This window comes from Lygodium microphyllum, chromosome 9, assembly GCF_053477565.2.
Source record: "Lygodium microphyllum isolate KBCC chromosome 9, Lygodium_microphyllum_v1.1.10, whole genome shotgun sequence".
Lineage (NCBI taxonomy): Eukaryota > Viridiplantae > Streptophyta > Polypodiopsida > Schizaeales > Lygodiaceae > Lygodium > Lygodium microphyllum.
The window spans coordinates 29,925,313-29,948,701 of record NC_141143.1 but is presented as its reverse complement, the minus strand read 5'-3'; the positions used below and the strand labels follow the sequence as shown (position 1 = coordinate 29,948,701).

The 23,389-nt window shown below is 39.7% G+C and overlaps 1 protein-coding gene across 1 annotated transcript; it reads right to left on the bottom strand.

Moving 5' to 3' along the window:
* Positions 1–17,563: 17,563 nt before the first annotated feature.
* On the bottom strand, positions 17,564–19,261 carry LOC148030909 (F-box/kelch-repeat protein At3g61590-like). The gene has a single exon (XM_087684470.1). The coding sequence runs from the start codon at positions 19,215–19,217 to the stop codon at positions 17,595–17,597; it is 1,623 nt and encodes a 540-aa protein (XP_087540596.1). The 5' UTR covers positions 19,218–19,261; the 3' UTR covers positions 17,564–17,594.
* Between the last annotated feature and the right edge of the window lie 4,128 nt (positions 19,262–23,389).

The window sequence follows — 23,389 nt, the reverse complement described above, 5'->3', positions numbered from 1 at the left end:
ACTACACAAAGTAGCATTCAATGCACTCATTTCTCTTTCTTTCTGGGTTTGAAAGTACTCATGGTCCTCTTAATGTTAGTATGCATAAGTGATACTCTAGTTTTGGAGCCCAAGGAGGAACATAAAGAAAATGGGAAAACTACTACAAGAAAATATATCTTGTTTCACCAGCAAGATTTTTCATCATAATTTAATCAACCATAAGAAGAAAAAGAACACTAAGACCCACAAATCTTCACACAAATATCAACATGGGAGCATTTAACTATTGAGTTAAAGTGGGGCTTGAACCCACCTAAAGTCCCACAAACCTTATCCTTATCCTATCTTATCCATCTCCACAAACTCCTTGCCATCTTTGGCATTCTCATCTACTTTGTCCTCTTTATCTTCACCTATTATCTTTTCTATCTTCATTATCATCAAGCCTCACCTACTCTACCTATTTCTTATCTCTTCCTTATCCTCTTCATCTACTATGCTCTCGGGGAAGTTACTGTATGTATATCCTCTACATCACGTGCATTCAAGACCTATTTATAAATATCCTTATCTGTGAATTTGTCTTAAATAGGACATGACCCTTTTCTATTCAATCTGTAAATAACCCCTTTACGTTACACCCTTCTATATGTAAAAAATGTATAAAAGTAATATTTTAAAAATACATTATTTTGAGCCCACGTGATGCACACATATATTCATGAGTAACTTACCCAAGACTATGCTTAGGGAGAAAGCATAGGAGTGAGAAGAACATTCCTTTCAATAGTCTTCTTCACTATCACCTTAACTTCTTCATCTAGTCTTGTCTTGTTCATTATCACCTCAATCAAGTTTGATTTTTGAGTGTTCAAAAAACTAAGCTTTATTTTTTATACTTAGGAAAAAAGTAGAAAATGATCATTTATTGCACCTCAAAAAATTTACATGGCTCATTTGTTCTTATGTTTATACAATATTGTAGTGAGAAGGTGGTGTAAATCCCAACAAATTACCCATTGTTAACTTCAATTAAGTGGTCTACTTAGCTTGAAATGTATGGATATCTTTCTTTTTGAGAAATAAGAGTTTACTTTATAAAATTAAATCTATGCCTATTGCATGTATGGTTACTAATACCCTACAATTTTGTGATAGTCTTTATGGCTAGTTGTTTCCGGCTTCTTCCTTCTTGGTTGCTCACAACTGGTTGTTGGCATATTGTTGCAGTTTATTATAGCATTGTGCATTAATTTTTTATGCATTCTATTTGATGGTAGTCACTTATACTTAACAATTACTTGCCTACAGTTTGTGGATAGCTCATTCCTTTGGCAGTATCTCATGTCTCCCACTTGATTTAGCAAGGGTTTTGGGGCTAATTTCCAAGACATTACAATAGCCCATGTTGCCCTTTTGTGCACTTTCTTAGTCTCATGATCACTAGTGGTTCTCATGATAGTGCTATCATCAATATTGAGAAACTGAATGGGACCAACTACAACTATTAGAAGACCTTGATATGGTAGGTCTTAGTGCAAAAATTGCAAATTCGAACACTTAAAAGTGGGGATGCAAGACCTAAAGACACTACGGCTGAGGATTGGGATGAACTGGATGAGCTATGCAAGTCCACAATCATTTTATCACTCTCTAAGCTAGTTCACTACAATGTTGTAAGTGAAAATTAGATAGCATATGAGCTTTGGATACAGATTAAGAATCTTTATGACAAGCAGAGTCCTACCTCTCTCAAATGTATTCGTTGAAACAATTGATGGACCTTCTCATGAAGAAAGGGCCTTCTATATCTGCACACTTGAATGAGTTTCACTCCATCATCAGCCATTTATTCTGGTAGGAGATTGAGTTCAAGGATACTTTGCATTCTTTGTTTCTAAGGCTACTCTATCTAAGTCATGGGACACTTTTCATATGGCTCTATGTGCTAAGGATAGGCTAAAATTGCAAGATGTTGAGAGAACCCTCTTGACAGAAGAGGCAAACAAAAAGAATGTGGATACTTCCTGTATGTCACATGCATTGATATCGAGAAAGTTACTATATGTATATCCTCTACATCACGTGCATTCAAGGCCTATTTATAAATATCCTTATCTCTAATTTTTTCTTGAATAAAACATAACCCTTTTCTATTCAATCTATAAATAACCCCTTTATATTACACCCTTTCATATGTAAAAAATGGTATTTTAACAATACCTTATGTTGAACCCACATGATGCACACATATATTCATGAGTAACTTACTCAAGGCATTGATTTCGAGACGCTGGTAGGATGGAAATGGTTGTGGTAGAGACTCTAACAAGTCTTAGTCTAGGACATGTGGACAGTCTCGTAGTAAGTCCCATGGATGTAATAGAGACTTGTCATTATTGTGGAAAAGAATGTCATATTCGACCACAATGCCATAAAATGTATGAAGATAAGTGCAACGAAAGAACAAGGGTAAAGTGCAAGAAAAAAATGATGATCATAGCATCGTGCTTAGCAAGTCTAGTACCAAGATTAAGGATATTAATGTGGTGTAGCCAAAAGTATCTAATGATCTTATCTTGGTAGCTTCTTCTTTGGATGCTTCACAGCAGAGCAGTAGAGCAGCAGAGCTGACTAATGCTTTGTGCAAATATATCAGTGTTGGTTGACAAATTCAAGGGCTTCATTTCATGTGATCCATCATACAGAGTGGTTTCACTCCTATCGCAATATGACTGGGTCTATCCATTTGGGTAATGACCTGGCATTAGAGATAGTTGGTACTAGTGATGTCTTCATGATGTATGTCATGTGTCAAGTCTCATGAAGAGCCTTATCTCTACTGGCACCTTGGATGATGTCCACCCACCTAGTTGCAGTTTGGTTCAGACAGTGTCAAGATAATCTATGTGTATGCTTGAAAGACACTGTGTCTTTGGCTGTGGGAGTGAATAAGAGTAGTAATGGATGAATAGATGTAAAAACACTATATTAGGGAATTTGAAAATTCTCATACAGTTTGGGAATTTCCAATACAGTTAATGTTTGGCTACATGATCAAATCTTATCCCCTTACTTGAAAGTGGAGTCTACCCTAACTACTATATAGGTTATCTTTCCAAGTCCCACTTTGAAGCATGGGTTAAGATTTAGCCACATGGCCAAATATTTGCCCCTTATTGGAAAGTGGGGATTGGGAGATTCCCAAATTCTCTAATATGGTGTTTAAATGATATTAGAAAGACTCTTAAGCAAGGATTAACGATAATATGAGATTAGACAGATTCTTATATGATCTTTCCAAGTCCCACTTTGAAGCATGGGTTAAGATTTAGCCACATGGCCAAATATTTACCCCTTATTGGAAAGTGGGGATTGGGAGATTCCCAAATTCTTTAATATGGTGTTTAAATGATATTAGAAAGACTCTTAAGCAAGGATTAATGATAGTATGAGATTAGACAGATTCTTATATGAGAGCATAGATGATGATAGATATTACATAGAGTAAAGACCAATGAGAGATAAAACAACACATATGCAAGAGATCAGAGGCTCAAAGTATCCTAAAACCAATCCTTGATTAAGAAAACGTGTTTACAAATGAGTCGCCCCTTCACTATATCCTATTTCATCATGTTATACCCAAAAACTCAAACCAAACACTAGCTTCTACTCTCCTACTCACATGGAAAATGTGATGGTTCTATTGGCTTTGAAAGGGGGATAAAACCCTAGGGAACTTGCACAAAATTCTCCTCGATTGCTCCTTCTCCCTTCTCACCATCCGAAGAGCTATTTCCTACATGAAAACTACGATCATGTGTAGTGCGAATTCGGGAGCCCTTCTTTTTGCACAAGATCTCCAAACTGGCTAAAAGAAACTTGATTTTTTCATGACACTCTATTCTAGAAGTTTTCTACATGTTTTTAGGATATTTATAAAAAATAATATCCAAAATATCAAAAATAGGCTAAAATTGTTCGAAAATCCTATAATTTTGAGCCATCCATACTGCTAACGAGAACCGCAACACTATAATGATGAGACAAGGGGATAAAATTTGTAGTAGGGTTGGAGTTATTGAGCCCCGAACTGGTGGAAAGAGCACTGGGCTTGGTCAACAAAATTAAGAGGAAACCTAAAAGGGACTTCTACAACATGCTAGGAATGGACAAGGTCCCATCCCCATTCACTTGATTGTTGACTACAACATGAGTTGAACAAATTTCTTCACATGGTAAATAGCTTCTTGGGAAGCTTTATGCTCTCTTTCCTATTGGTAATCCCTTAAACCTTCATTTGATAGTATCCACCATAATGGGATCCTTTTTCTTGTTTTTGGCCATAGGTGATGATCTGTCTTGAGTATACAACCATAGTAAAACTCAAATGTCTTGAGCTTCAATGATTCAAATGATGAATTTTATTTATTTATTCGAAGCTAAGGATGTCTCCTTTCCAATGAGCTATCAAATGTTGAAAATGGCTTAGTATAGAAATTTCTGTAAGCAATTTTTAGTGGCTCTCTGCAGTTCCTTGCACCCTCTAAGTACCCTATTTCAAAAAAAAAATCATATGTAACATCAATTTTTTATGCATGCCCCACCATTGTAGGCCTGTAAAAGAACTGAATACACCTACAAGTACTGAGAATAATCTCTGCAAAGGCCAAAACAAGTTGACTAATCCAGCTGTAACTATAGAAAAGTGATCCAACAATGAAGCCCTATTTGCATTCATTGCTAAAGTTTTCAATGTCGAGAACTAAAATACTTCAACCCATCAATGAGCGTACATGTAGTGAAAGAGACTCCGGAGTGCTCCACTGCCCATGAATCACCAACTCATTTACCATTATAGGCACAGACTCTAGTCTCCTTCTCGATAGGACACCTAGGAGACAAGGAAGCAACAAGGGTACAAAGGGAAGCTGAGCAAGCTGCAAGGAAGAGGAAGCTGCTAAAAGAGTCGAAGAAGCTGGAGGATAAGTGAAGGAAGACGTAGGAAAAAGAGAATGAGAAGCTAAAGAAGATTGAAGAGGAATCACAAAAAGTGGAGGAGGAAAGAAAGAGGAAGTAGCTAAAGGAGAAGGAAAGGTTGAAAAAAGGAGACGATGAGCAACTTGCCCTGGCCATCGTGAGGCTAGTAATGGAGGAGGCCTTCTACCCTCAAGAGCCAGTAGAGAGAAGCCTAAGAGAAGAACTAGGATCAAGCACCATTTCCGAAGAGAGAGCTCAAGAATCCATTGTGTTGGGCAAGAGAAAGGCCCCGTTGCACCCACCATCTCCAATCTTGACGATCACACTTACCACCACTCAAGAGACCTTAGGAGTCCAAGTGGACCAAAGTAGTGTGGTGGCATGGGTGCAATACTTGTTAAGCTTAAAGTAGCTAGACCCAGTGCCCAATGGTCAAGCTCATGTGTTAGGGGCAAAGAGGCCAATCGGGGACACTAAATGTTGAAAAGATCCAAAGAAGCCAAAACTAGAAACATCAAAAATGACATCTATGTTGCTAGCCCCACCACCAACAGCTAATTATGATAAATATGTACACGAGCTCTAGGGAAAGCTGGAGAAGATGAAAGATGAAAGAAAGGCCGCCATGGCAGAGCTAGAGATTGAAAAAGAGGCTTTCACAGCTTATCAACTCGAGAAGATGAAACATTGGACTATATATCAGAGGCAACTGAATGACATGGAGAAGAAATTAGAAGTAAAGAAGGAGATGGAGCTTAGAAAAGAAGAAGAAGGCGCACAGGAACAGATTTTTCAAGCCTCATGCAATGACAAAAGGGCATGAAAGAGGTCATTGAGTAGCTGAAGGTCATCACGGATGTGAGCTCATAAAGGAGCTAAAAAGAGTGAAGACTTAGGCTCATGTGCAATAGCGCAAGGAGAAAAGAAAAAAAGAGCTACTACTCAAGGAGTTGTATGAGGTTAAGGCCCAAAAGGATAAGGAGTCAACTAAAAGGTTGCTAGAGACTGAGAACCCACTCCTCGAGACTCTCCAATAGCAGGGAAAACTACAAAAAGAGTTGGCCCACCGTAAACAAGACAAAGAAAACATGCTTGATACTTGGAAAGAACAAGAAGTGATGGCAATGTTATCAAGAGAGCTAAGTGACAGTCAAGTAAAAATGGAGAAGAAGGCCAAAGCCTAGGAAGAGAGAAATATTGGAAGGATCAGAGACCTGGTCGAATACCTCACTCTAGCAAAAGTGAACGGATCATGGTAGAGGGAAGGGCCAAAGCAACAGAGGCAAGGCTAGAGGTCCAACAATAGGACTTTCTAAATATTGTGCTTCATGTAACTCAGGCATGAGATGAGGACAATAAAGTACATGCTCCAAGAACACACCCCCAAAACCAAGCTTAGAGCAATAAAGGCAGATTCTATTGCAGGCATGGATCTCTAAAGTAGACTTAGAGTAGCTAGGAGTTGAAGGCCATGAACAACAAGAATAGCCGACCATGACCACCCAAGCAGAACCATCAACTGAAGAACCATGGAGGACCCCAAAAATCAGTTTGCTGAATAAATCCCACCCCGCCTCCATCAACAGAAGCAGAAGGCCAAGAAGAAGATCTGGCCACTACAGAAAAAGTCATCAAGGCCAAAAGAAAACGTAGAGAGTTGGTTGATTTCACAAGGAGAAAATTTAATGACAAGCCACAATATATGCTCGAGGTCATGGCGAGGTCCAGACACCACAAATTGAGGAACAATTGCAATCAATTGGGCACTGGAATTAAACCATTGGGAGCAATGAGACAAGGGGGCATACCATTTGAATTTAACTTCTTCTACCCTTCTACACTAGATCGAGTGCTACCCCCTCCAATGGTTGAAGGAGCCATCTAGTTCCTTCGTGGAAGAGGCTGGGAAAGTGGTGATTGGATGAGAGGGCAAGAAAATGTCAAGATTGTGGGAGAGAAGGAAGGAGTCTCACTTGTAGCTTTCTCACTTACACAATGGGAGAATACACACAAAGATGGAGGCTGAAAACAGTTTTCCTCTTCTTGGTTGTGTAAGCCAAAAGAACTCTCATACAAAGAAATAGAAGAACCCTATATATGGATGTCAAACCAAACTCAACTAACTAAGGTGGCATACTAACTGAACCATGAACTAGAGTAGATAAGGATAGCTGTCATCTAGCTATTATTCATGGGCGGTGTACCAACCGCATCTGCAACTAACAAGTCGGTGACATAAATGCACAACGGTCACCCTGGCATATCACGAGTGGAGCTCAATATCTCAACACTCCCCCTCGAGCTCAATCCCAATTCCTGCACACCAAGTAGGTCTCTCAACTTGTGCAGCTTCTCTGCGCCTAATGTCTTCGTGAATATGTCAGCTACCTGATCCTCTGTGCTGACATAAACTAGATCAATAAGACCTAGTAAAACCCTCTCCCGCACATAGTGATAATGCACCTCAATGTGCTTTGTTCTAGCATGATATATTGGGTTATTTTCCAAGTGTATACTACTCATGTTGTCACAATAAATGACAACTGGCCCATATGTAGGCTGATGCATATCATAAAGTAGCTTATGTAACCAAGCTACCTCACATGCAGCCATTGCTGCACCCCTGTACTCAGCCTCTGTGCTCGACAAGGCAACTATAGGCTGTTTCTTGCTGCTCCAAGTGACTGCAACACTTCCAAAAGAGAACACATATCCACTGGTAGATCGTTTATCAAAAATACTACCAGCCCAATCAGCATCAGTGTATCAATGCAACTGTATCTGAATCCCGATCTCATAAAATAGTCCATACTGCAATGTGGACTTCACATACCTGAGTATGCGTCTAGCCGCATCCAAATGCGGTTTCCTTGGAGCCTACATAAACTGACTTACCAATCCAACAGCATAGCTCAAATCTGGCCTGGTAATAGTCATATAAATCAAACTTCCTACTATGCGCCTGTACATAGTAGGGTCTTCCAGAAGCTCACCTGCATCTACGCTCAGCTTCACATTCTGCTCCAAAGGAACTGAAATAGGCTTACAGCCTGTCATCCCATATTTGAACAGCATGTCCAATCCATACTGCCTCTGCAAGAGCCATATCCCACTTGGTGATCTTATCACCTCAATGCCCAAGAAATAATGCAACTCTCCCAAATCCTTCATCTCAAACTTCTGCTTCAATAGCATTTTCACATGAAGGATATCTTCATCACTATCACCTGTGATAATCAAATCATCAACATAAATGACAAGCAACATAATACCTTTCTCTATTTTTCTTATATAAAGTGAGAAATCTGCCTTGGAAATATGAAAGCCAATAGTGACAAGATACTGTCCTATCTTGTCAAACCATGCTCTAGGTGCTTGTTTCAAGCTATACAAGGCTTTCTTCAACCTACAAACAAACTCAGGATGAACGGTATGCACATAACCTGGTGACTGCTCCATATAGACCTCTTCTTGCAAATCACCATGCAAGAAGGCATTCTTTACATCCATCTAATGTAAAGACCATCCCTTTGATGCAGCCATAGCAATGACTGCTCTTACGGTTTCCATCCTTGTAACCAGACTTAATGTTTCTTCATAATCAATGCCATATGTTTGTGCATACCCCTTGACTACTAATCTTGCCTTGTATCCGTTCATAGAACCATCTGCATTGTGCTTCACCTTATAAACCCACTTACAACCAATTGCATTCTTATCTTTAGGCAAATGTACCAATTCCCATTTAGAATTTGCTTCCAAAGCATCCATTTCTTCATCCATGGCTTTCTCCCATTTTTCTTTTCCCATGGCTTGCTCAAAAGAAGTGGGTTCTGGTTCCTGTATCACTTTGACTATATAGGCATAGTGAATGGTTGTAAATCCATCATATTTCAGCCTATCCACAGGATACCTAGCTCTGGTAGACCTACACAAAGTAGACTAACTTCCAAGTGCTCTCAAAACATCCCTGGTCTTCCTTACTCCAGGTGTAACAATAGAAGGAATACCCAACTCATCATCAATGCTCTGTTCTGAGCCACTGGATTCAGTGTCCACATAAGAGTGACCTGCATTCACATCAAACATGGGCCGATCTACCTTCTCTTTTCCTTTTCCTGATACCTGCATATCACTATCTTCATTGCTTTGAGAAGATTCTCTTGATCTCAATCTGCCTGTCCATGGCGAAGAATGTGAACCACTGCTAGAGGACACTCTAGGTCCACTAATATCTCGTGACTGCTGCTGTGAATTCTATGCAGCATTACCATTTTGTGCATCTACATTATCAATCACATTTACTGGTTTATACCAGCTACTCATCTCATAAAAATATATATATTTGCTCACTGTAAACTTACGAGTAGAAGGGTTATAGCATCTATACCCTTTCTGCCTACTGCAGAGAGTAATCAATAAAGATGCACTTCTCAGCTTTTGGATCCAACTTGGATCTCAACTCATTTGGCACATGAACATAGGCAATGCAACCAAAAAAATTCAAATGAGAAATATATGGTTTCTTGCTAGTATACCTCTCCTCTGGAGTCATGCCATGTATTGCTGCAGTGGGAATCCTGTTCATTATGTAGACTACTGTAGCAACTGCCTCAGCCCAGTAAACTGGCAGATCTTTTTCATTGAGCATGGCACGAGATACCTCTCCAATATGCCTATTTTTTCTTTCTGCAATTCCATTTTGCTGTGGGGTATGGCTACATGAATATTGCTGCTTTATGCCATGCTCCTGCAAGAACCTTGCAAACTCATTTGAGAGGTACTCTCCCCCTCCATCTGACCTTAGGCATTTTATTTGCAGGCATGTTTCTTTTTCAACCATAGCTTTAAGAGTTTTGAAATGCCCAAAAACTTCACTTTTCTTTTTCATAAAATACACCCAAACTTTTCTGCTATAGTCATCAATAAAAGTGACAAAATAATGACAGCCTCCAATAGATGCAGCTTTAGTAATCCACACATCAGAGTGGATTAATTCCAATGGCTTCTTACTCTCTTGAACATGTCTAGGAAATGGTTTCCTTGCCTGTTTTCCAAATTGACAGGCTTCACATACCTTATGCATTTTTGCAACCTTGAATTTAGGCAATCCTGCAACAATATTTTGGGCCCGTATTGATTTAAGTCACTGTACATTAACATGACCAATGCATTTATGCCAGATATCAATATCTGCAACTACACCAGTCCCATGTGCAAACATTGCTGCACTCAATTCAGGCATGTCTGCATCCAACGTAAACATTCTGCCCTTCTTCTTTCCTTTTGCTATCAAGAAACCTTTATTTTTCATATCCTCAACAAAGCATCCATGAGAATTAAATCTGACCTACAATCCCTGCTCAATCATTTGACCAATAGAAACCACATTCTTGGTGATATTCGGGACATGAAATACATCTGACAGGTATTTCTTTTTCCCATCCTGCATAGACAAAGGAAATTTTCCAATCTACACAATAGGATGTGCAATATCATCAGCAGTCTCCACAAATCCTAGTTTTTCCATTTTCCTTACATCCTGCATCCATTCTACATGACCTATCATGTGGTTTGACACACCTGAGTCAACATACCACACTTCGTTGCTTGCTTCTGCACTTGTCGCAAAATTGTTCATGTGCTGCACCATAAACAAATGCTCATTTCTGTCATCACCCTGTCTACTAGAAGATGCATAATTCCCTTGTTGCAATTTTCCATTCATGATGTCATTTTGCTTTTTATAGCAGTTTTTAGCCATATGACCCATTTTATCACACAGTAGTAGCATTCAACATTGCTTTTTGCATTTTGGCCTCTTTGCCATCCACCACGACCTCTTTGGCTCCCCCTGCCTCTAGAGTTACCACGTCCTCCTCCATAGGATTGGTTTTCTTGAGTTTGCTGTATATTCTGATTTCTACCACGGCCTCCAGATCGGCCTCCTCTACCTCTGCCTCTACCTCTTCCAGCGTTTGAGTAGAAGATAGTTTCTTTTGAAGTTCCTCCTAAAGAAGATGCACCACCATTTCTCTCCTCCTCAGAAATTAGAAGAGCAATCAACTCCTCAAAATCAGGAAATCTTTCACGGACGGAAATGGATGTTCGGAACTGTGCATAATCCTTTCCTAGACCATTCAAGGTCACGGAAACTAAATCATCATCTTCCACTGGCAACCTAATGGAAGCAAGTGCATCTGCAATCTTCCTCACCTTAATGTGGTAGTCATTGATGCTCATACTTTCCCTTTGCACATTGTGCAAATCTTGCTTGAGCTGCATTTTCCTGGCTTGCATATTTGTGCTATACATTTTTGACAAAGTATCCCATGCCTCTTTTGGCGTACTTGCATCCTGAATATGCACAATCATAGAGTCTGAAATACTAATAGACAGCCAGTACATAACTTTTCTGGCTCTCTCATGCCATCCTTTAAATGCATGCATTTGCTATTGATTGGGAACATCAGGAAGAACTGGTTCTTCTTCATTTCCTGCAACAAATTCCCAATATCCTTTTCCCATAAGGAAATTCGTCATTCTAAACTTCCATGCTTGGAAGTTGTTCTTATCAAGCTTTTCAGTGACAATCTCTGAAAGAGAATCAGACGCCATTACAGAACACTGCAAAAAATTCTGTTATTGTAAAAAACACAGCTTCAGCCTCACAAGGGCAAATCTGCAAAACTGACGAAAGTGGTATTTGACCACATAGTCACTTCCTAGTGGCGATTTTGCATCAACATGCAACAAGGATGATTCTGTAACTCCCAATGTCTCTGCGCACAAGCATACGATGTAATTTCTATGGTAACTTTTCACCGACCTGTAGAACAGTGGTCGCACAGCATAAAACAAGGCCTTTTCCTGAGTGCGTGCAGAAAAATTTCGCCTCCAAAACAGGCCCTGAAATGGCCTCAAATAAAAAAAACAGAGCAACCAAGGGCAAAAGCCTTCTCCCTAACAGAAATATACTGCCCTCTTGCTACACCGCGAAGGGCGTCTCAATCTGAGACAATGCACTCTTGCACTTTCCGGCTGTGCTACCTGCAGAGACTTGCTCCCAAAACAAAAAAATGAAAGCAACACTGGTCCTCTTACCAGAACACCATGAACTTGGTTTTCTTTCTTGAGCTCCTTACCATGAACAAGGCTCTGATACCATGTCAAGATTGTGGGAGAGAATGAAGGAGTCTCACTTGTAGCTTTCTCACTTATACAATGGGGGAATACACACAAAGGTGGAGGCTGAAAACAGTTTTCCTCTTCTTGGTTGTGTAAGCCAAAAGAACTCTCATACAAAGAAATAGAAGAACCCTATATATGGATCTCAAACCAAACTCAACTAACTAAGGTAGCATACTAACTGAACCACAAACTAGAGTAGATAAGGATAGCTGTCATCTAGCTATTATTCATGGGCGGTGTACCAATCGCATCTGCAACTAACAAGTCGGTGACATAAATGCACAATGGTCACCCTAGCATATCACGAGTGGAGCTCGATATCTCAACAGAAAAACCATGCTATGGAGAAGAGAGCGTGCAAGGTACTAGGAGGATAACGTCATGAAAGATCCTAGAAAGGTCAAGGGCTATGAAGTCCAACCTAAATGGTACCAAAGAATCTTGGACAATAACTTTGAGTCATGTATAGATTTTTGCAACATGTTACCATGTGAAAGGGATGACCCCACACCTACATTAGCTTACCCGAGGTACCACAATGTGGATTTTGACCAAGGGAAGCATGGCACGTATGACTTCCCTTTGATCTATAATGTCAATGCCTCTAGCCCTGAAGAGTGCCTTGTTTTTGGAGCTCAATATCTCTGTCCTTCCATCGCTCATCACTTCCTAGATGAGTTCACGTCATATCCTAACCCCACCTTCCTTACCACTTGTAATTACCTTTGTCTCTTATGGCTCCTATTAAAATAGAAGTCAGTACCACAAGAAGAGCACCTGCCAGTGCTCTATTTTGACATCAATATAGCGATAGAAAGTTGTGCAATGGCCCACCTAAAGTTAAGGGCTGCTTTCTTGCTAGCATTTTTTGTGAGTCTCTTAGAAGACATGAGTGATAGTAGGTTCTCATGTAACCATCTTTTCCTCTCCACTGTCCCATTCAATGTAAGGATTAATCAGAAGGACTACATGCTAAGGCCTGCATTCCTTAGCAAATCCCTTAGGCCCCCACGTGAAGCTCCTAAAGAGTATGGGGATGATTTCTAGCTTGTCTCCTCCTACTTGTACCATCCTTTCCTCTCCACAGTCCCATTCAATGTAAGGATTAATCAGAAGGACTACATGCTAAGTCCTACATTCCTTAGCAAATCCCTTAGGCCCCCACGTGAAGCTCCTAAAGAGTATGGGGATGATTTCTAGCTTGTCTCCTCCTACTTGTACAAAAAAAAAAGAGAATAGAAAAGGAAAAAGAAAACAAAAAAATGAAGAAATAAAAAGAGAAGAAAAAGGAAAGAGAAAATGAAGAAAAAGGGAGAGAATGAATGAAGTTCGCTATAACATCAGAGTGCCACAACCACTGCACCTAGGGGTTCTCAAGTTAGATGCGTCCAATGGCCTCGATCAGGGTTAGCCGGCTCCATGCTGCCTAACCCCCTAGCCATTTTGTTCTCCCACTTCACACTCAGGGATCATCAAGGGTAGAACACATCTAGGGAGGTAACACTCGCCTATGGCTAGGCACATGTCTCCCTAAGCTACACCCACCGCACCGCACCTTTTACACAAACTAGGTCCTCAAGTGTGGGACAACACCCCAAGCTTGCCTGCGATTCTCAATCCAGCTCCTAGTTCCACTAGCACGGAACAATGCACTATATGGCAAGGTAAACACACCCCCTAGGCCAGTGCACCTTCTTCTCCTTTTCAAGTGAATTTGACCAACCGCAATAACCCATTGACCTCGGAGGCCCTATCAGCCACTTAATGCACTCTTGGCCTCCACAACCTCAACCACTGGGATATGCTTCTTCTCCATGTCCAATCCCCGCAAGGCCCCATCATTGACCTCCATCATCAACCATTGGGAAATTTTAAAATGCAAGGCAAAGTGGAAAAAAGTGACCCAACAACAGAAATAAGAGGGAAAAGGGCCAAAAGTGCAAAGACACCTTAAAAACCCAAGGCGAGTGCAAAAATGGAAGAGGCATTTTTTAAAATGCAAAGGTGCTCCTAAATCCTTGTAAAAGAGCGCCAAGATCCCTCCTGTGCAATTTGGAAGAGTAGATGGGCATGGGTGAAGCCACAATGTAAATAGAAAGGAATAGGAAAAGAGGGCCTAGGCTAAAATGGCCGGTCATGTATAAAAGGAGTGGGTGGCCAAAAGGCATTAGGGCATGTATAAAAGCCAAAAAGTGAATAGAGAAGCTCATTCTTGTGTCTGGCCAAAATTAGCTCTCGTCTTCTCTTCTTCTTATACTTGCTTGCTTGAGCTTGTGCTTAGAGAGGGAGTGTGAGGGAGTGAGTGTGTGAGTGTGTGAGGGTAAGGGACAATGGTGGAGAAGCTCTCTATCTTCTCCTCTCTTTTTCTTCTTCTCTTGTCCCGCACACAACAATGGAGGATGGATCTTGGAGCTTGAGGATCAAGCTTGCACCTTGGATCGCGGAGCTACCAAAGTGCTTGAGGGAGGAGAAACTCTATCAAGCATGGAGGTAAGCTCATTACACTTGTAGGGGTGAGAGTGCGTATGGCCATGGTCCAAACCAACCTTACAAATGAGGTGGTGGTGCCAAAATCATCATTGAAGAGGTTTAAGGAAGAGGTATATCACCACCATGTTGAGCTTGATCATGAGTATGAGCCATTATGTAAGAATAGCATACCCTGTCTCATGTCTTCTACAAGCAAAGAAATGTGTAGATCACAAGGTGCAAGAATATAGATTTACAAACCAACGGGAAATTATATCCAAAACATATTTTGTATAACTTTGGAATATTCTAGATATAAAGTTGTCAAGCAATGATATCAAGAAGAGGGTACATGAAGTGAAGTAAGTTCTTTGTTTCTTCTTTCTCCAAAAGTACTTTTCAAAAGTATTTCATGATAGCTTAATGTTTTTATCAACATTGTAGTCCTAGGTACACTATGACATCATCTATAGATCTAGCAAGACCTTACTCAAACACTATGATTCAAATTAGATAGAAGATATTGTTTCAAAGAAGTCATTGATTAGGTACTTGGATTGTGAATCTTCTCTTGGATTGATAAGAAGCAATCCATAGTGGCATTGTCTTTCACAAAGAACGAGTATTAAAAATTATGTTATACTACTTTTAAAGCACATTGGATGAGGAGGATTTTGGGAGTAATGGGTGTTCTAGCCATAGAGGCAATAATCATCATGATTGTATTTTACATCACTAGCAAAGATGTAGAAATGGAGTGTTACCATATATGGAACTCATTGAGAATGGACTTACAGAGCTGAAGTATTTTACTAGTACAACTCCCATGAGAGATATTTAGAACTTATTCAAGACTAGCCTTAAAAGCCTAATCAAGCTTCCTAAAAGCACTCAATAAGGTTTTAACCATTCTCAAACAATTCTCAAAAGCACTATCAATGTCGTTCTTTCTAAACCTCAAGCTACCTTGCATTCATCATTTGTGATGAACCAAACTTTTCTCATTTGTGATGAACCAAACTTTTCTCATCACCACCACTCTGATAATGGCCCAAACTTTACTATAGGCCTCATTCATTTTGCCCTTGTCTCTAAAAGGAGCTTGCTTGCATATTAACCAACCATATTGTATGCCATAACCTTCTCAAAAGTTTGGTTCATCATTTGTGGACCAAACTTTTCTCATCTCACCACCACTCTGATAATGGCCCAAACTTTACTATAGGCCTCATTCATTTTGCCCTTGTCTCTAAAAGGATTTTGCTTGCATATTAACCAACCATATTGCATGCCATAACCTTCTCAAAAGCTTTCTATAAAGGCCATTATTCTAAAAATAGGTGGTAAGCACTCTCTCTCTCTCTCTCTCTCTCTCTCACACAAAAGGGACAACATGGTAAGAGACCCATGAACTTTCCTATTTGATCCTTGGTGGGCAACATCTTCTATAGGAATTTCCATGAACTTTCCTATTTGATCCTTGGTGGCCACCATGTTCTAGAGCAATTTACAAAGGAATGGATTTTCTTGATTTGATGGACTCACCTTTCATACTTCCTTGTTCCTCTTCCTCCACTGGCCAAGCAAGTCACTTATAAATTTTCATTTCTAGTGTCTAGTATCTCTTTTTGTAGATGGCCAATCATCCTTCCTTTCATAAGTAGCCTCTGACATCTGTTGAGATATAGAGAGAGAATATATGTAGAGACACGTGAGGGAGAGTTGAGACAAATCATATACACTCCCAAAGACTATTTCATATTGATCACAATCTAGATATACATAGGTGAGACCTAGTCTAGATAGGGTGAGCTATATATAGCTCCAACAACATCTACTCTCTTTCACCTCATATTTTCTTTACAAAAAATCCTATTTCACGTTACCTAGAGACTTCCACCCTAAAGTGTGGCTATCCCATAGCTAAGCCCACCTTTGAGTAACCCTATCAATCATACTCACTACTAGTTTGGGTTGATCCTTGATCGAGAATGAACCTATCCTCAAAGGTTGCTCCTTCGACCCAAATTAATTGTAGAAGGGAAGTGTTCCTTGTGCCTTTGTGTAGCTCCAATTAAGGATACACATAGTTGTATTGACAAATTAGACCCAAAGAGAATTTCATAATTGCCCTATCCTTATCATACACAAGGCCACTCCATGACAATGCAATTGCATCCTTTTGCATTAACAATCTCCTTTTTCAAATCTCTCTCTTACAAAATCCTTGTCCTATGTTGAGTATCGATTGCAATAATCAATCTACAAATGTTTGGGGCATTTTCTACTAGAAGCTCTGTCATGCGCTTTAGTTGCAATTCTATGATTATTAAGAGTTAGGATCAAGCAACAAGTTGCATGTAGAAGTTGTAGTGTTGTTTTGAAAAATTTGCAATTGTCATATATGACTAATACTAAAGTTGTATGCGAAAGTTGTTGTGCTTTTTATTAAGTCCAGAATTTTGTCCTATATATCCTATGCTAAATTTTCTATCTTCTTTGTCCAATGGTAGTAAAATTTTGAGGTCATCTTTTGCTTTCCTCTCTACACCAAAGGTTTTAACTCTTTTGGAAGAAATTGATCATACAACTTTTGCATCCACTCGTCTACAAAACACTCGGAGAAGGGTCTCTCCAAAAGTTTTCCCCTTATTTGATAATAAAGTTTTATCAAATACAAATTTCTACAAATACTTAGTAGAACATGGATAGGATTGTCACCGTTGGGAATCAAGATTAAATGTGGCAAGCATTCTCATTATCGAGTTTTATCATCGTAGGATCATGCACTGATTATAAAGAAAACATGAAAGGTTATGAAAGCAAGCTACTAAGCCAGTGTGCAATTTTAAATACAGAGCATGTTAAGCATAGAGGCAAAGAAAAAGTCACCCTGCCCTGATTGTTTACTGGAAAGTTAGAAGTGTTGTGACATTCCTTAAAGGCAGAGTACGTAACATTATACTTTCTTAAGGAGAAACTTCCAACTTTGGCATATAGGAGGTGAAATTACATATAGATATAGATGAAGGCAAGTCTCTTATGATGATTCGCCTCCAATTACATTTCTCCACATCAAAGGCGACCATATTTGTGGTGTTTGTGAGGTATACAAGATGGCTGATGCTTGTGCAGTAGAATTGCGAGCATGGAACCCACTCATCAAGGAGCCGTTTGGGCATTTTCCCTAGCAACCTCCATGGCCGGAACCCTGTGCTGTTCTGCCATGTGTGTAGCCACACTCGAACATCCATCATCGCACTGTGCATCCGGCCACAGCTAGCCACTAGGACTAGCTTTCCACAGCAATCCACCAAATGAAAGCCTGTACAACAACCACCAAGTGCTTCTGGGAAGCGTATCCTGGACAATTCCTTGCTCTCCAGATCAAATGCAAATACACAGTGCATACGCATACTCGCCTCCCCTAGAAAATACACAGTGCCATTGCAGTGCACCAGCTGCTGCAGATGGCTTCTTGTTTCGAGATCTCTTGAAGTGCAGGTCACTGTCCATTCATCGGTTCGAGAATCATACTCTTCCAGCACAGGACAGTTTTCATGGAGCCAGGTCCTTACAACAACCTTGTAGTGAGCTCTTGTCTCATCAGCTGGATCCAGTGTCAACACCATCTCTGCTAATCCTGTCGCAGGGGAGTTCGACAGCAGGCAACGCGCAGTCGGTGGAAGACATTTCCAATTACCAGTCAAGGGGTTACCAACCCACATGGATTGCACCTGGGTTTCGTTCTCTCGTGCTAATTCACAGAAGCAGAGGAGTCCAGCTGCTGCAGCACAGAAGACGTAAAAGCGCCTGGAGCCCTGAGAGCTGGCGCTGCCCTGCCCGCCCCCGCCCGGGTCCGGTTCAAACGATGAGGGCAAGGAAATCCATTTGTCTTCCTGCGGCAGGAACGCAAACCCGAGGGGACCCAGGGATTTGTTCAACATCAGGAGCCATGGACGCTCCTGGGAAGCCGTGCTGCAGCTGGAGCGCATGACTTGGAAGGCGGGGTCCAAGGGGAGGGCCCGGAAGGCGCGGCAGACTGTGCGAACGCGGAAGAGGGGAATCGTCTGCAGGCGAGCCAGGACCCTCTCAAGCACGTCCAAGGGCATGGCCGGACCAGCCGCGGCCGCAGCATCATCATCATCATCACCATGCACACATCCCCATGATCGCATGCGGCGGGGGCGAGATGGGATGCCTGCTCTGTGTCTGCCGTCTGTCCATGGCCGATCATCGTAGCGCTGCGATATATTGCGGATCCGCGCACGAACGCTGCTCGAACTCGAGGAAGAGGGCTTTGCCCTGCTTGTTTCGCCCTCGATTCTGAAGCGATGATCCTGTTGCTGCGGCTCCCTCTCGATCGGCGCAAGTCGACCCTGCAGGTGAAGCTCCCTGGACATCAGATATTCCGGCGCCCGCTTCTCATGAGCACGACCCAGGGAAAGCTCCAGATCCAGCGCCACGCCGCTCTCTGTTTCCGAGCTCGAAGGAGCAGCTCCATCTCTGCTGTCGATAACCCCTAAAGCCACTGAAGCCATGGCTCTGCGTGTATGTTGACTTTTTCTTATAACCCTACAGGAGTTTATCATGTGGTTTCCCCTAACAGCAAAAAGCACCTCACCCAAATTACACATTTCCTATCATCACATGTAACCTTAATGTAAGGAAGGAGTTTATCATGTGGTTTCCCCTAACAGCAAAACGCACCCTACCCCAATTACACATTTCCTCGCATCACATATAGCCTTAATGCAAGGAAACAATGCTACATTGTCATGCCCAAGAGCATTACCCTTTTTCTTTCTACAAAGACAAGAAAGAGAGAACCATTTTTCTTCACTTTTCTAAAATAAACTCTTATTTTTTCAAAAACAAGATACCCACATATTTCAAGGCTAAATAAATCAATTAACTAAAGTTAACATTGGGGTAAGTTTTTTGGGATTAGCGCTATCTTATCACTAAAGTTAACATTGAGTAAGTTTTTTGGGGTCAGCACTACCTTATCACTATAAACATATATCCTAAAGAGCAATTAGACACTCCATGCCTACATTCTTTTCACACTTTGTATCAATGTTCTCTTAATGGCTCGTACCAGGGTTTCAAAACACGTTTCATGTGGCAAGAGGGTTCATGGGAGATTGATATATGAAACATAATGACCATTTCTCAAATTTACTTAAAGACAAACACATTTAATGGTGATTTCTATTCACATTAAGCCTATCATGGCATGCATATTATCCTCACAAGTGAGCTAATAACATCACATAAATTTGATAACCCATAAACTATATTGAGAATTACTTCTTCATATTCTCTCTCTCTCTCTCTCTCTCTCTCTCTCTCTCTCTCTCTCTCTCTCTCTCTCTCTCTCTCTCTCTCTCTCTCTCTCTCTCTCTCTCTCTCATAATAATTCATAAATTTGATAACCCATAAACTATATTGAGAATTACTTCTTCATATTCTCTCTCTCTCTCTCTCTCTCTCTCTCTCTCTCTCTCTCTCTCTCTCTCTCTCTCTCTCTCTCTCTCTCTCTCTCTCTCTCTCTCTCTCTCTCTCTCTGTGTGTCTCATAATAATTCATAACATATGTATATAATTATATATGTATAATATGTAAATTTACATTTTATTAATAACTAATTGATGTATTAATAATTAATGCTAAACATCCTATCAATTACATGAAAATTTTAATTATAGTATATATATTACCATTATCATTAATACGAATAACACATGATACACATAATAATTATTAGTTATGCTAATTAATATTATAGATTATAGTTATATATTAACGTATATACATAACACATAACACATATATACATTAATCTATTTATTGATTATATATATAATACATATTTTATTAATAATTAATAATGGTTAATGAATATATAATAAATTATATAATATATAAATAATTATAATATATATTATCATTATAATTAATTTAGATAATAAATTAATGATAATTGTATATAATAATTAAGTATTAATATGTAATATAAATATTAACTATACATATACGTATTGATTATAGGTTAAGTATAATTTCCATAATGGCACTTAATAGTTAATGATTAATACATAATCAATTAATGTGCAGGGTGTGGATGTGTATATGTGTGTGTGAATGATACACATGCATCTATTCTTTTTTTTCTATTCTTTGTGTGTGTATTTATGTGCTTATAGTCTAGGAGTGGAATATATTGCAAACTCATAAGAATTTTCATTCCCTTCTTCAAAGGCATGTGCCCAAGGTGATGATACCAAAGAGATACACGTGGAACTATAGCAAGAGTCAAAACATGGCCAACTAACCCAAATACAAGCAAATGATACAGGGTACTAGACTTAGTATCATGTGTAATAACAACATTTCCATGGGTAATATTCCATGAGGAATCACCAAAAGAGACAACATAACCTGCATCATCCAAGGTGCTAGCATAGATAAGGCTCTTCATGAGAGCTGGTACATGACGTACATCATGAAATGCAAACATGTTGTTGTCGTGCTATGCGAACATAGTATGAAAAACCCTTGAATGCATCATCATTTGGTTTTCTTATTAATCTAGAGAGTCAATATCAGTGTTAGTATCCATAGTATGGATAGTTTGAAATTATAGGATTTTTTAACAATTTTAGCCTATTTTTAATATTTTGGATTTTGTAAAATAAATATCATAAAAAGGTTTGTAAAACTTCTAAAATAGAGTGTCATGCAAAAACCAAGTTGCTTTTCAACCAGTTTTAGAGATCTCATGCAAAAAAAAGGGCTCCGAATTCTCGCTATGTGTGATCGCAGTTTTCAGGCAGCAAATAGCACTCCGAATGGTGAGTAGGGAGAAAGAGTGATTCAGGAGAATTCAAATCAAGTGTCCTAGGGTTTTACCCCCTTTTAGAGCCAAAGAAACCATCAGATTTTCCATCTTAGGCAGTAGAGTAGAAGCTAGTGTTTGGTGTGAGTTTTTGGGTATAGTAGGGAAAAACAAGATACGGTGATGGATACTTTGAGCCTCTGATCTCTTGCATATGTTGTCTCATCTCTTGTTGGTCTTTACTCTATCTAATCTCTATCATCATCTCTACTCTCATATAAGAATTTTCCTAATCTATTACTATCGTTAATCCTCACTTAAGGATCTCTCTAATATCATATACATCTATCCATCCATTACTACTCTTATTCACCCCCACAACCAGACACTCAGTGTCTGCCTAGCATGTGTGTAGATTATCTTGACATCTTTTTGGTGAACCCAACTTGAAACAAACCAGGGTGGGAGTTTAAAGCTATGATAAGCCCAGCTACTATGGGTGAAGGTGTTGTGTGGCAAGACGACATGTTGCATATGTTTAGGGAGTTTGCAATGTATATGTGACAACAACAAAGTGTGGAGAGGATGGAAGAAGCTATAACAAAGGCACTTCAATCGATGGTAAACAAGGTAGATAAATTTAAGGTCATGATGTGTCTAAATATCTCAAGACATATGCAAAGCAGATGGAGTTGAACAAGGTTTTAGAGAAACAAATGATAGCAAATTTTAAGTGGGTTGTTGTTATGGAGATAAAAACAAGGATTAGAGAGGTACAACAAGCCCATGCTAACAATTAGGACAATTTCAAGAGGCACTCAAGGAGGAATACTTTATGGAAGATCTAGAGTGAGTAATGAAGAGGACTTTCATGGAGTGGGTTGCTAAATCTAATAAAGGGCTATCACCTCTACAGAATTGCTACAAGAGTTTGAGTGTAAATACTCTCAATTATCAAAGAGGAAACAACAATCTCTTGAGATTGAAAAGACTGAACTTTTCTTCTAGGCTGCTAATCCTACACTTCAAAGAAGTCTTGAAGTACTTTTGGAAGGTAAGGATGTTGAACAAGGACTAAGAACTAATTGGAAAGAAGGGTAAGATGTTGTTTCTTTTCTTACAAAGAGATAGAAACGAAGGGACAAGATGGTTGTGGCTATTATTGTTCTAGCTTCTACTTCAATGGAGGAAGTAAGGCTAGTATTGTTCTAGCTTCTACTTCAATTGGAGGAAGTAACCAAGCCAATAATTATAACTCCAAAAGTTGAAGACTCAATTTTTGGATGAGTTGGTGAAAGGTATGTGAGAGGTTCAATTGCAATTTTCAAAACTTGAAGAAAAAGGACAACCCTTTGAGCAAAGACCTCAAACTATGGTGTAATAGTACTGATCAATTTCAAAAGGATTGTGATTCATTCAAAGATGCACTAGGTAAAGATGTTTTCTTTAAAGATGGTAAAATTCATTTATGGGAGATAGGTTTACCTCTTGGTACCAACATTGAAAAAGGTGGTATGAGACAACTTGTGGATGATATGTCCACTAGACCTGCTTTAGCCATTATGGAAGCTACTACATATGGTTTGCGGATGGAATGTGTATTAAAGAAAGAGGCTAAAATGAATGAGAAATTTGAACAAGTTAATGAGCTTTGGCCTTATGCAGTAAAGACAATAGAAAGAGGGAAGGTTGCTAGGTATGCTTTGCACCAAGTTAGTGATTGTATTCGACAAACAACAAGTTGGGATGATTCTATAGACTCTTTATCAATGTATGCATACAATGCTAGGAGCGAAAACAATGAAGCCATTGTTGAAGAAAAGTGCAAATGAGAAGAAAGCAATGAAGGTACATCAAAGAGGGCGACAAGGGGAAGTGGAAGAAAGGAGACATAGTTACCTTGTGATGCAAATCCACATCTCC

Excerpts from the sequence above, each read along its gene's own strand:
- LOC148030909 (XM_087684470.1), bottom strand. The coding sequence starts at position 19,217 with ATGATAAACTCCTGTAGGGTTATAAGAAAAAGTCAACATACACGCAGA.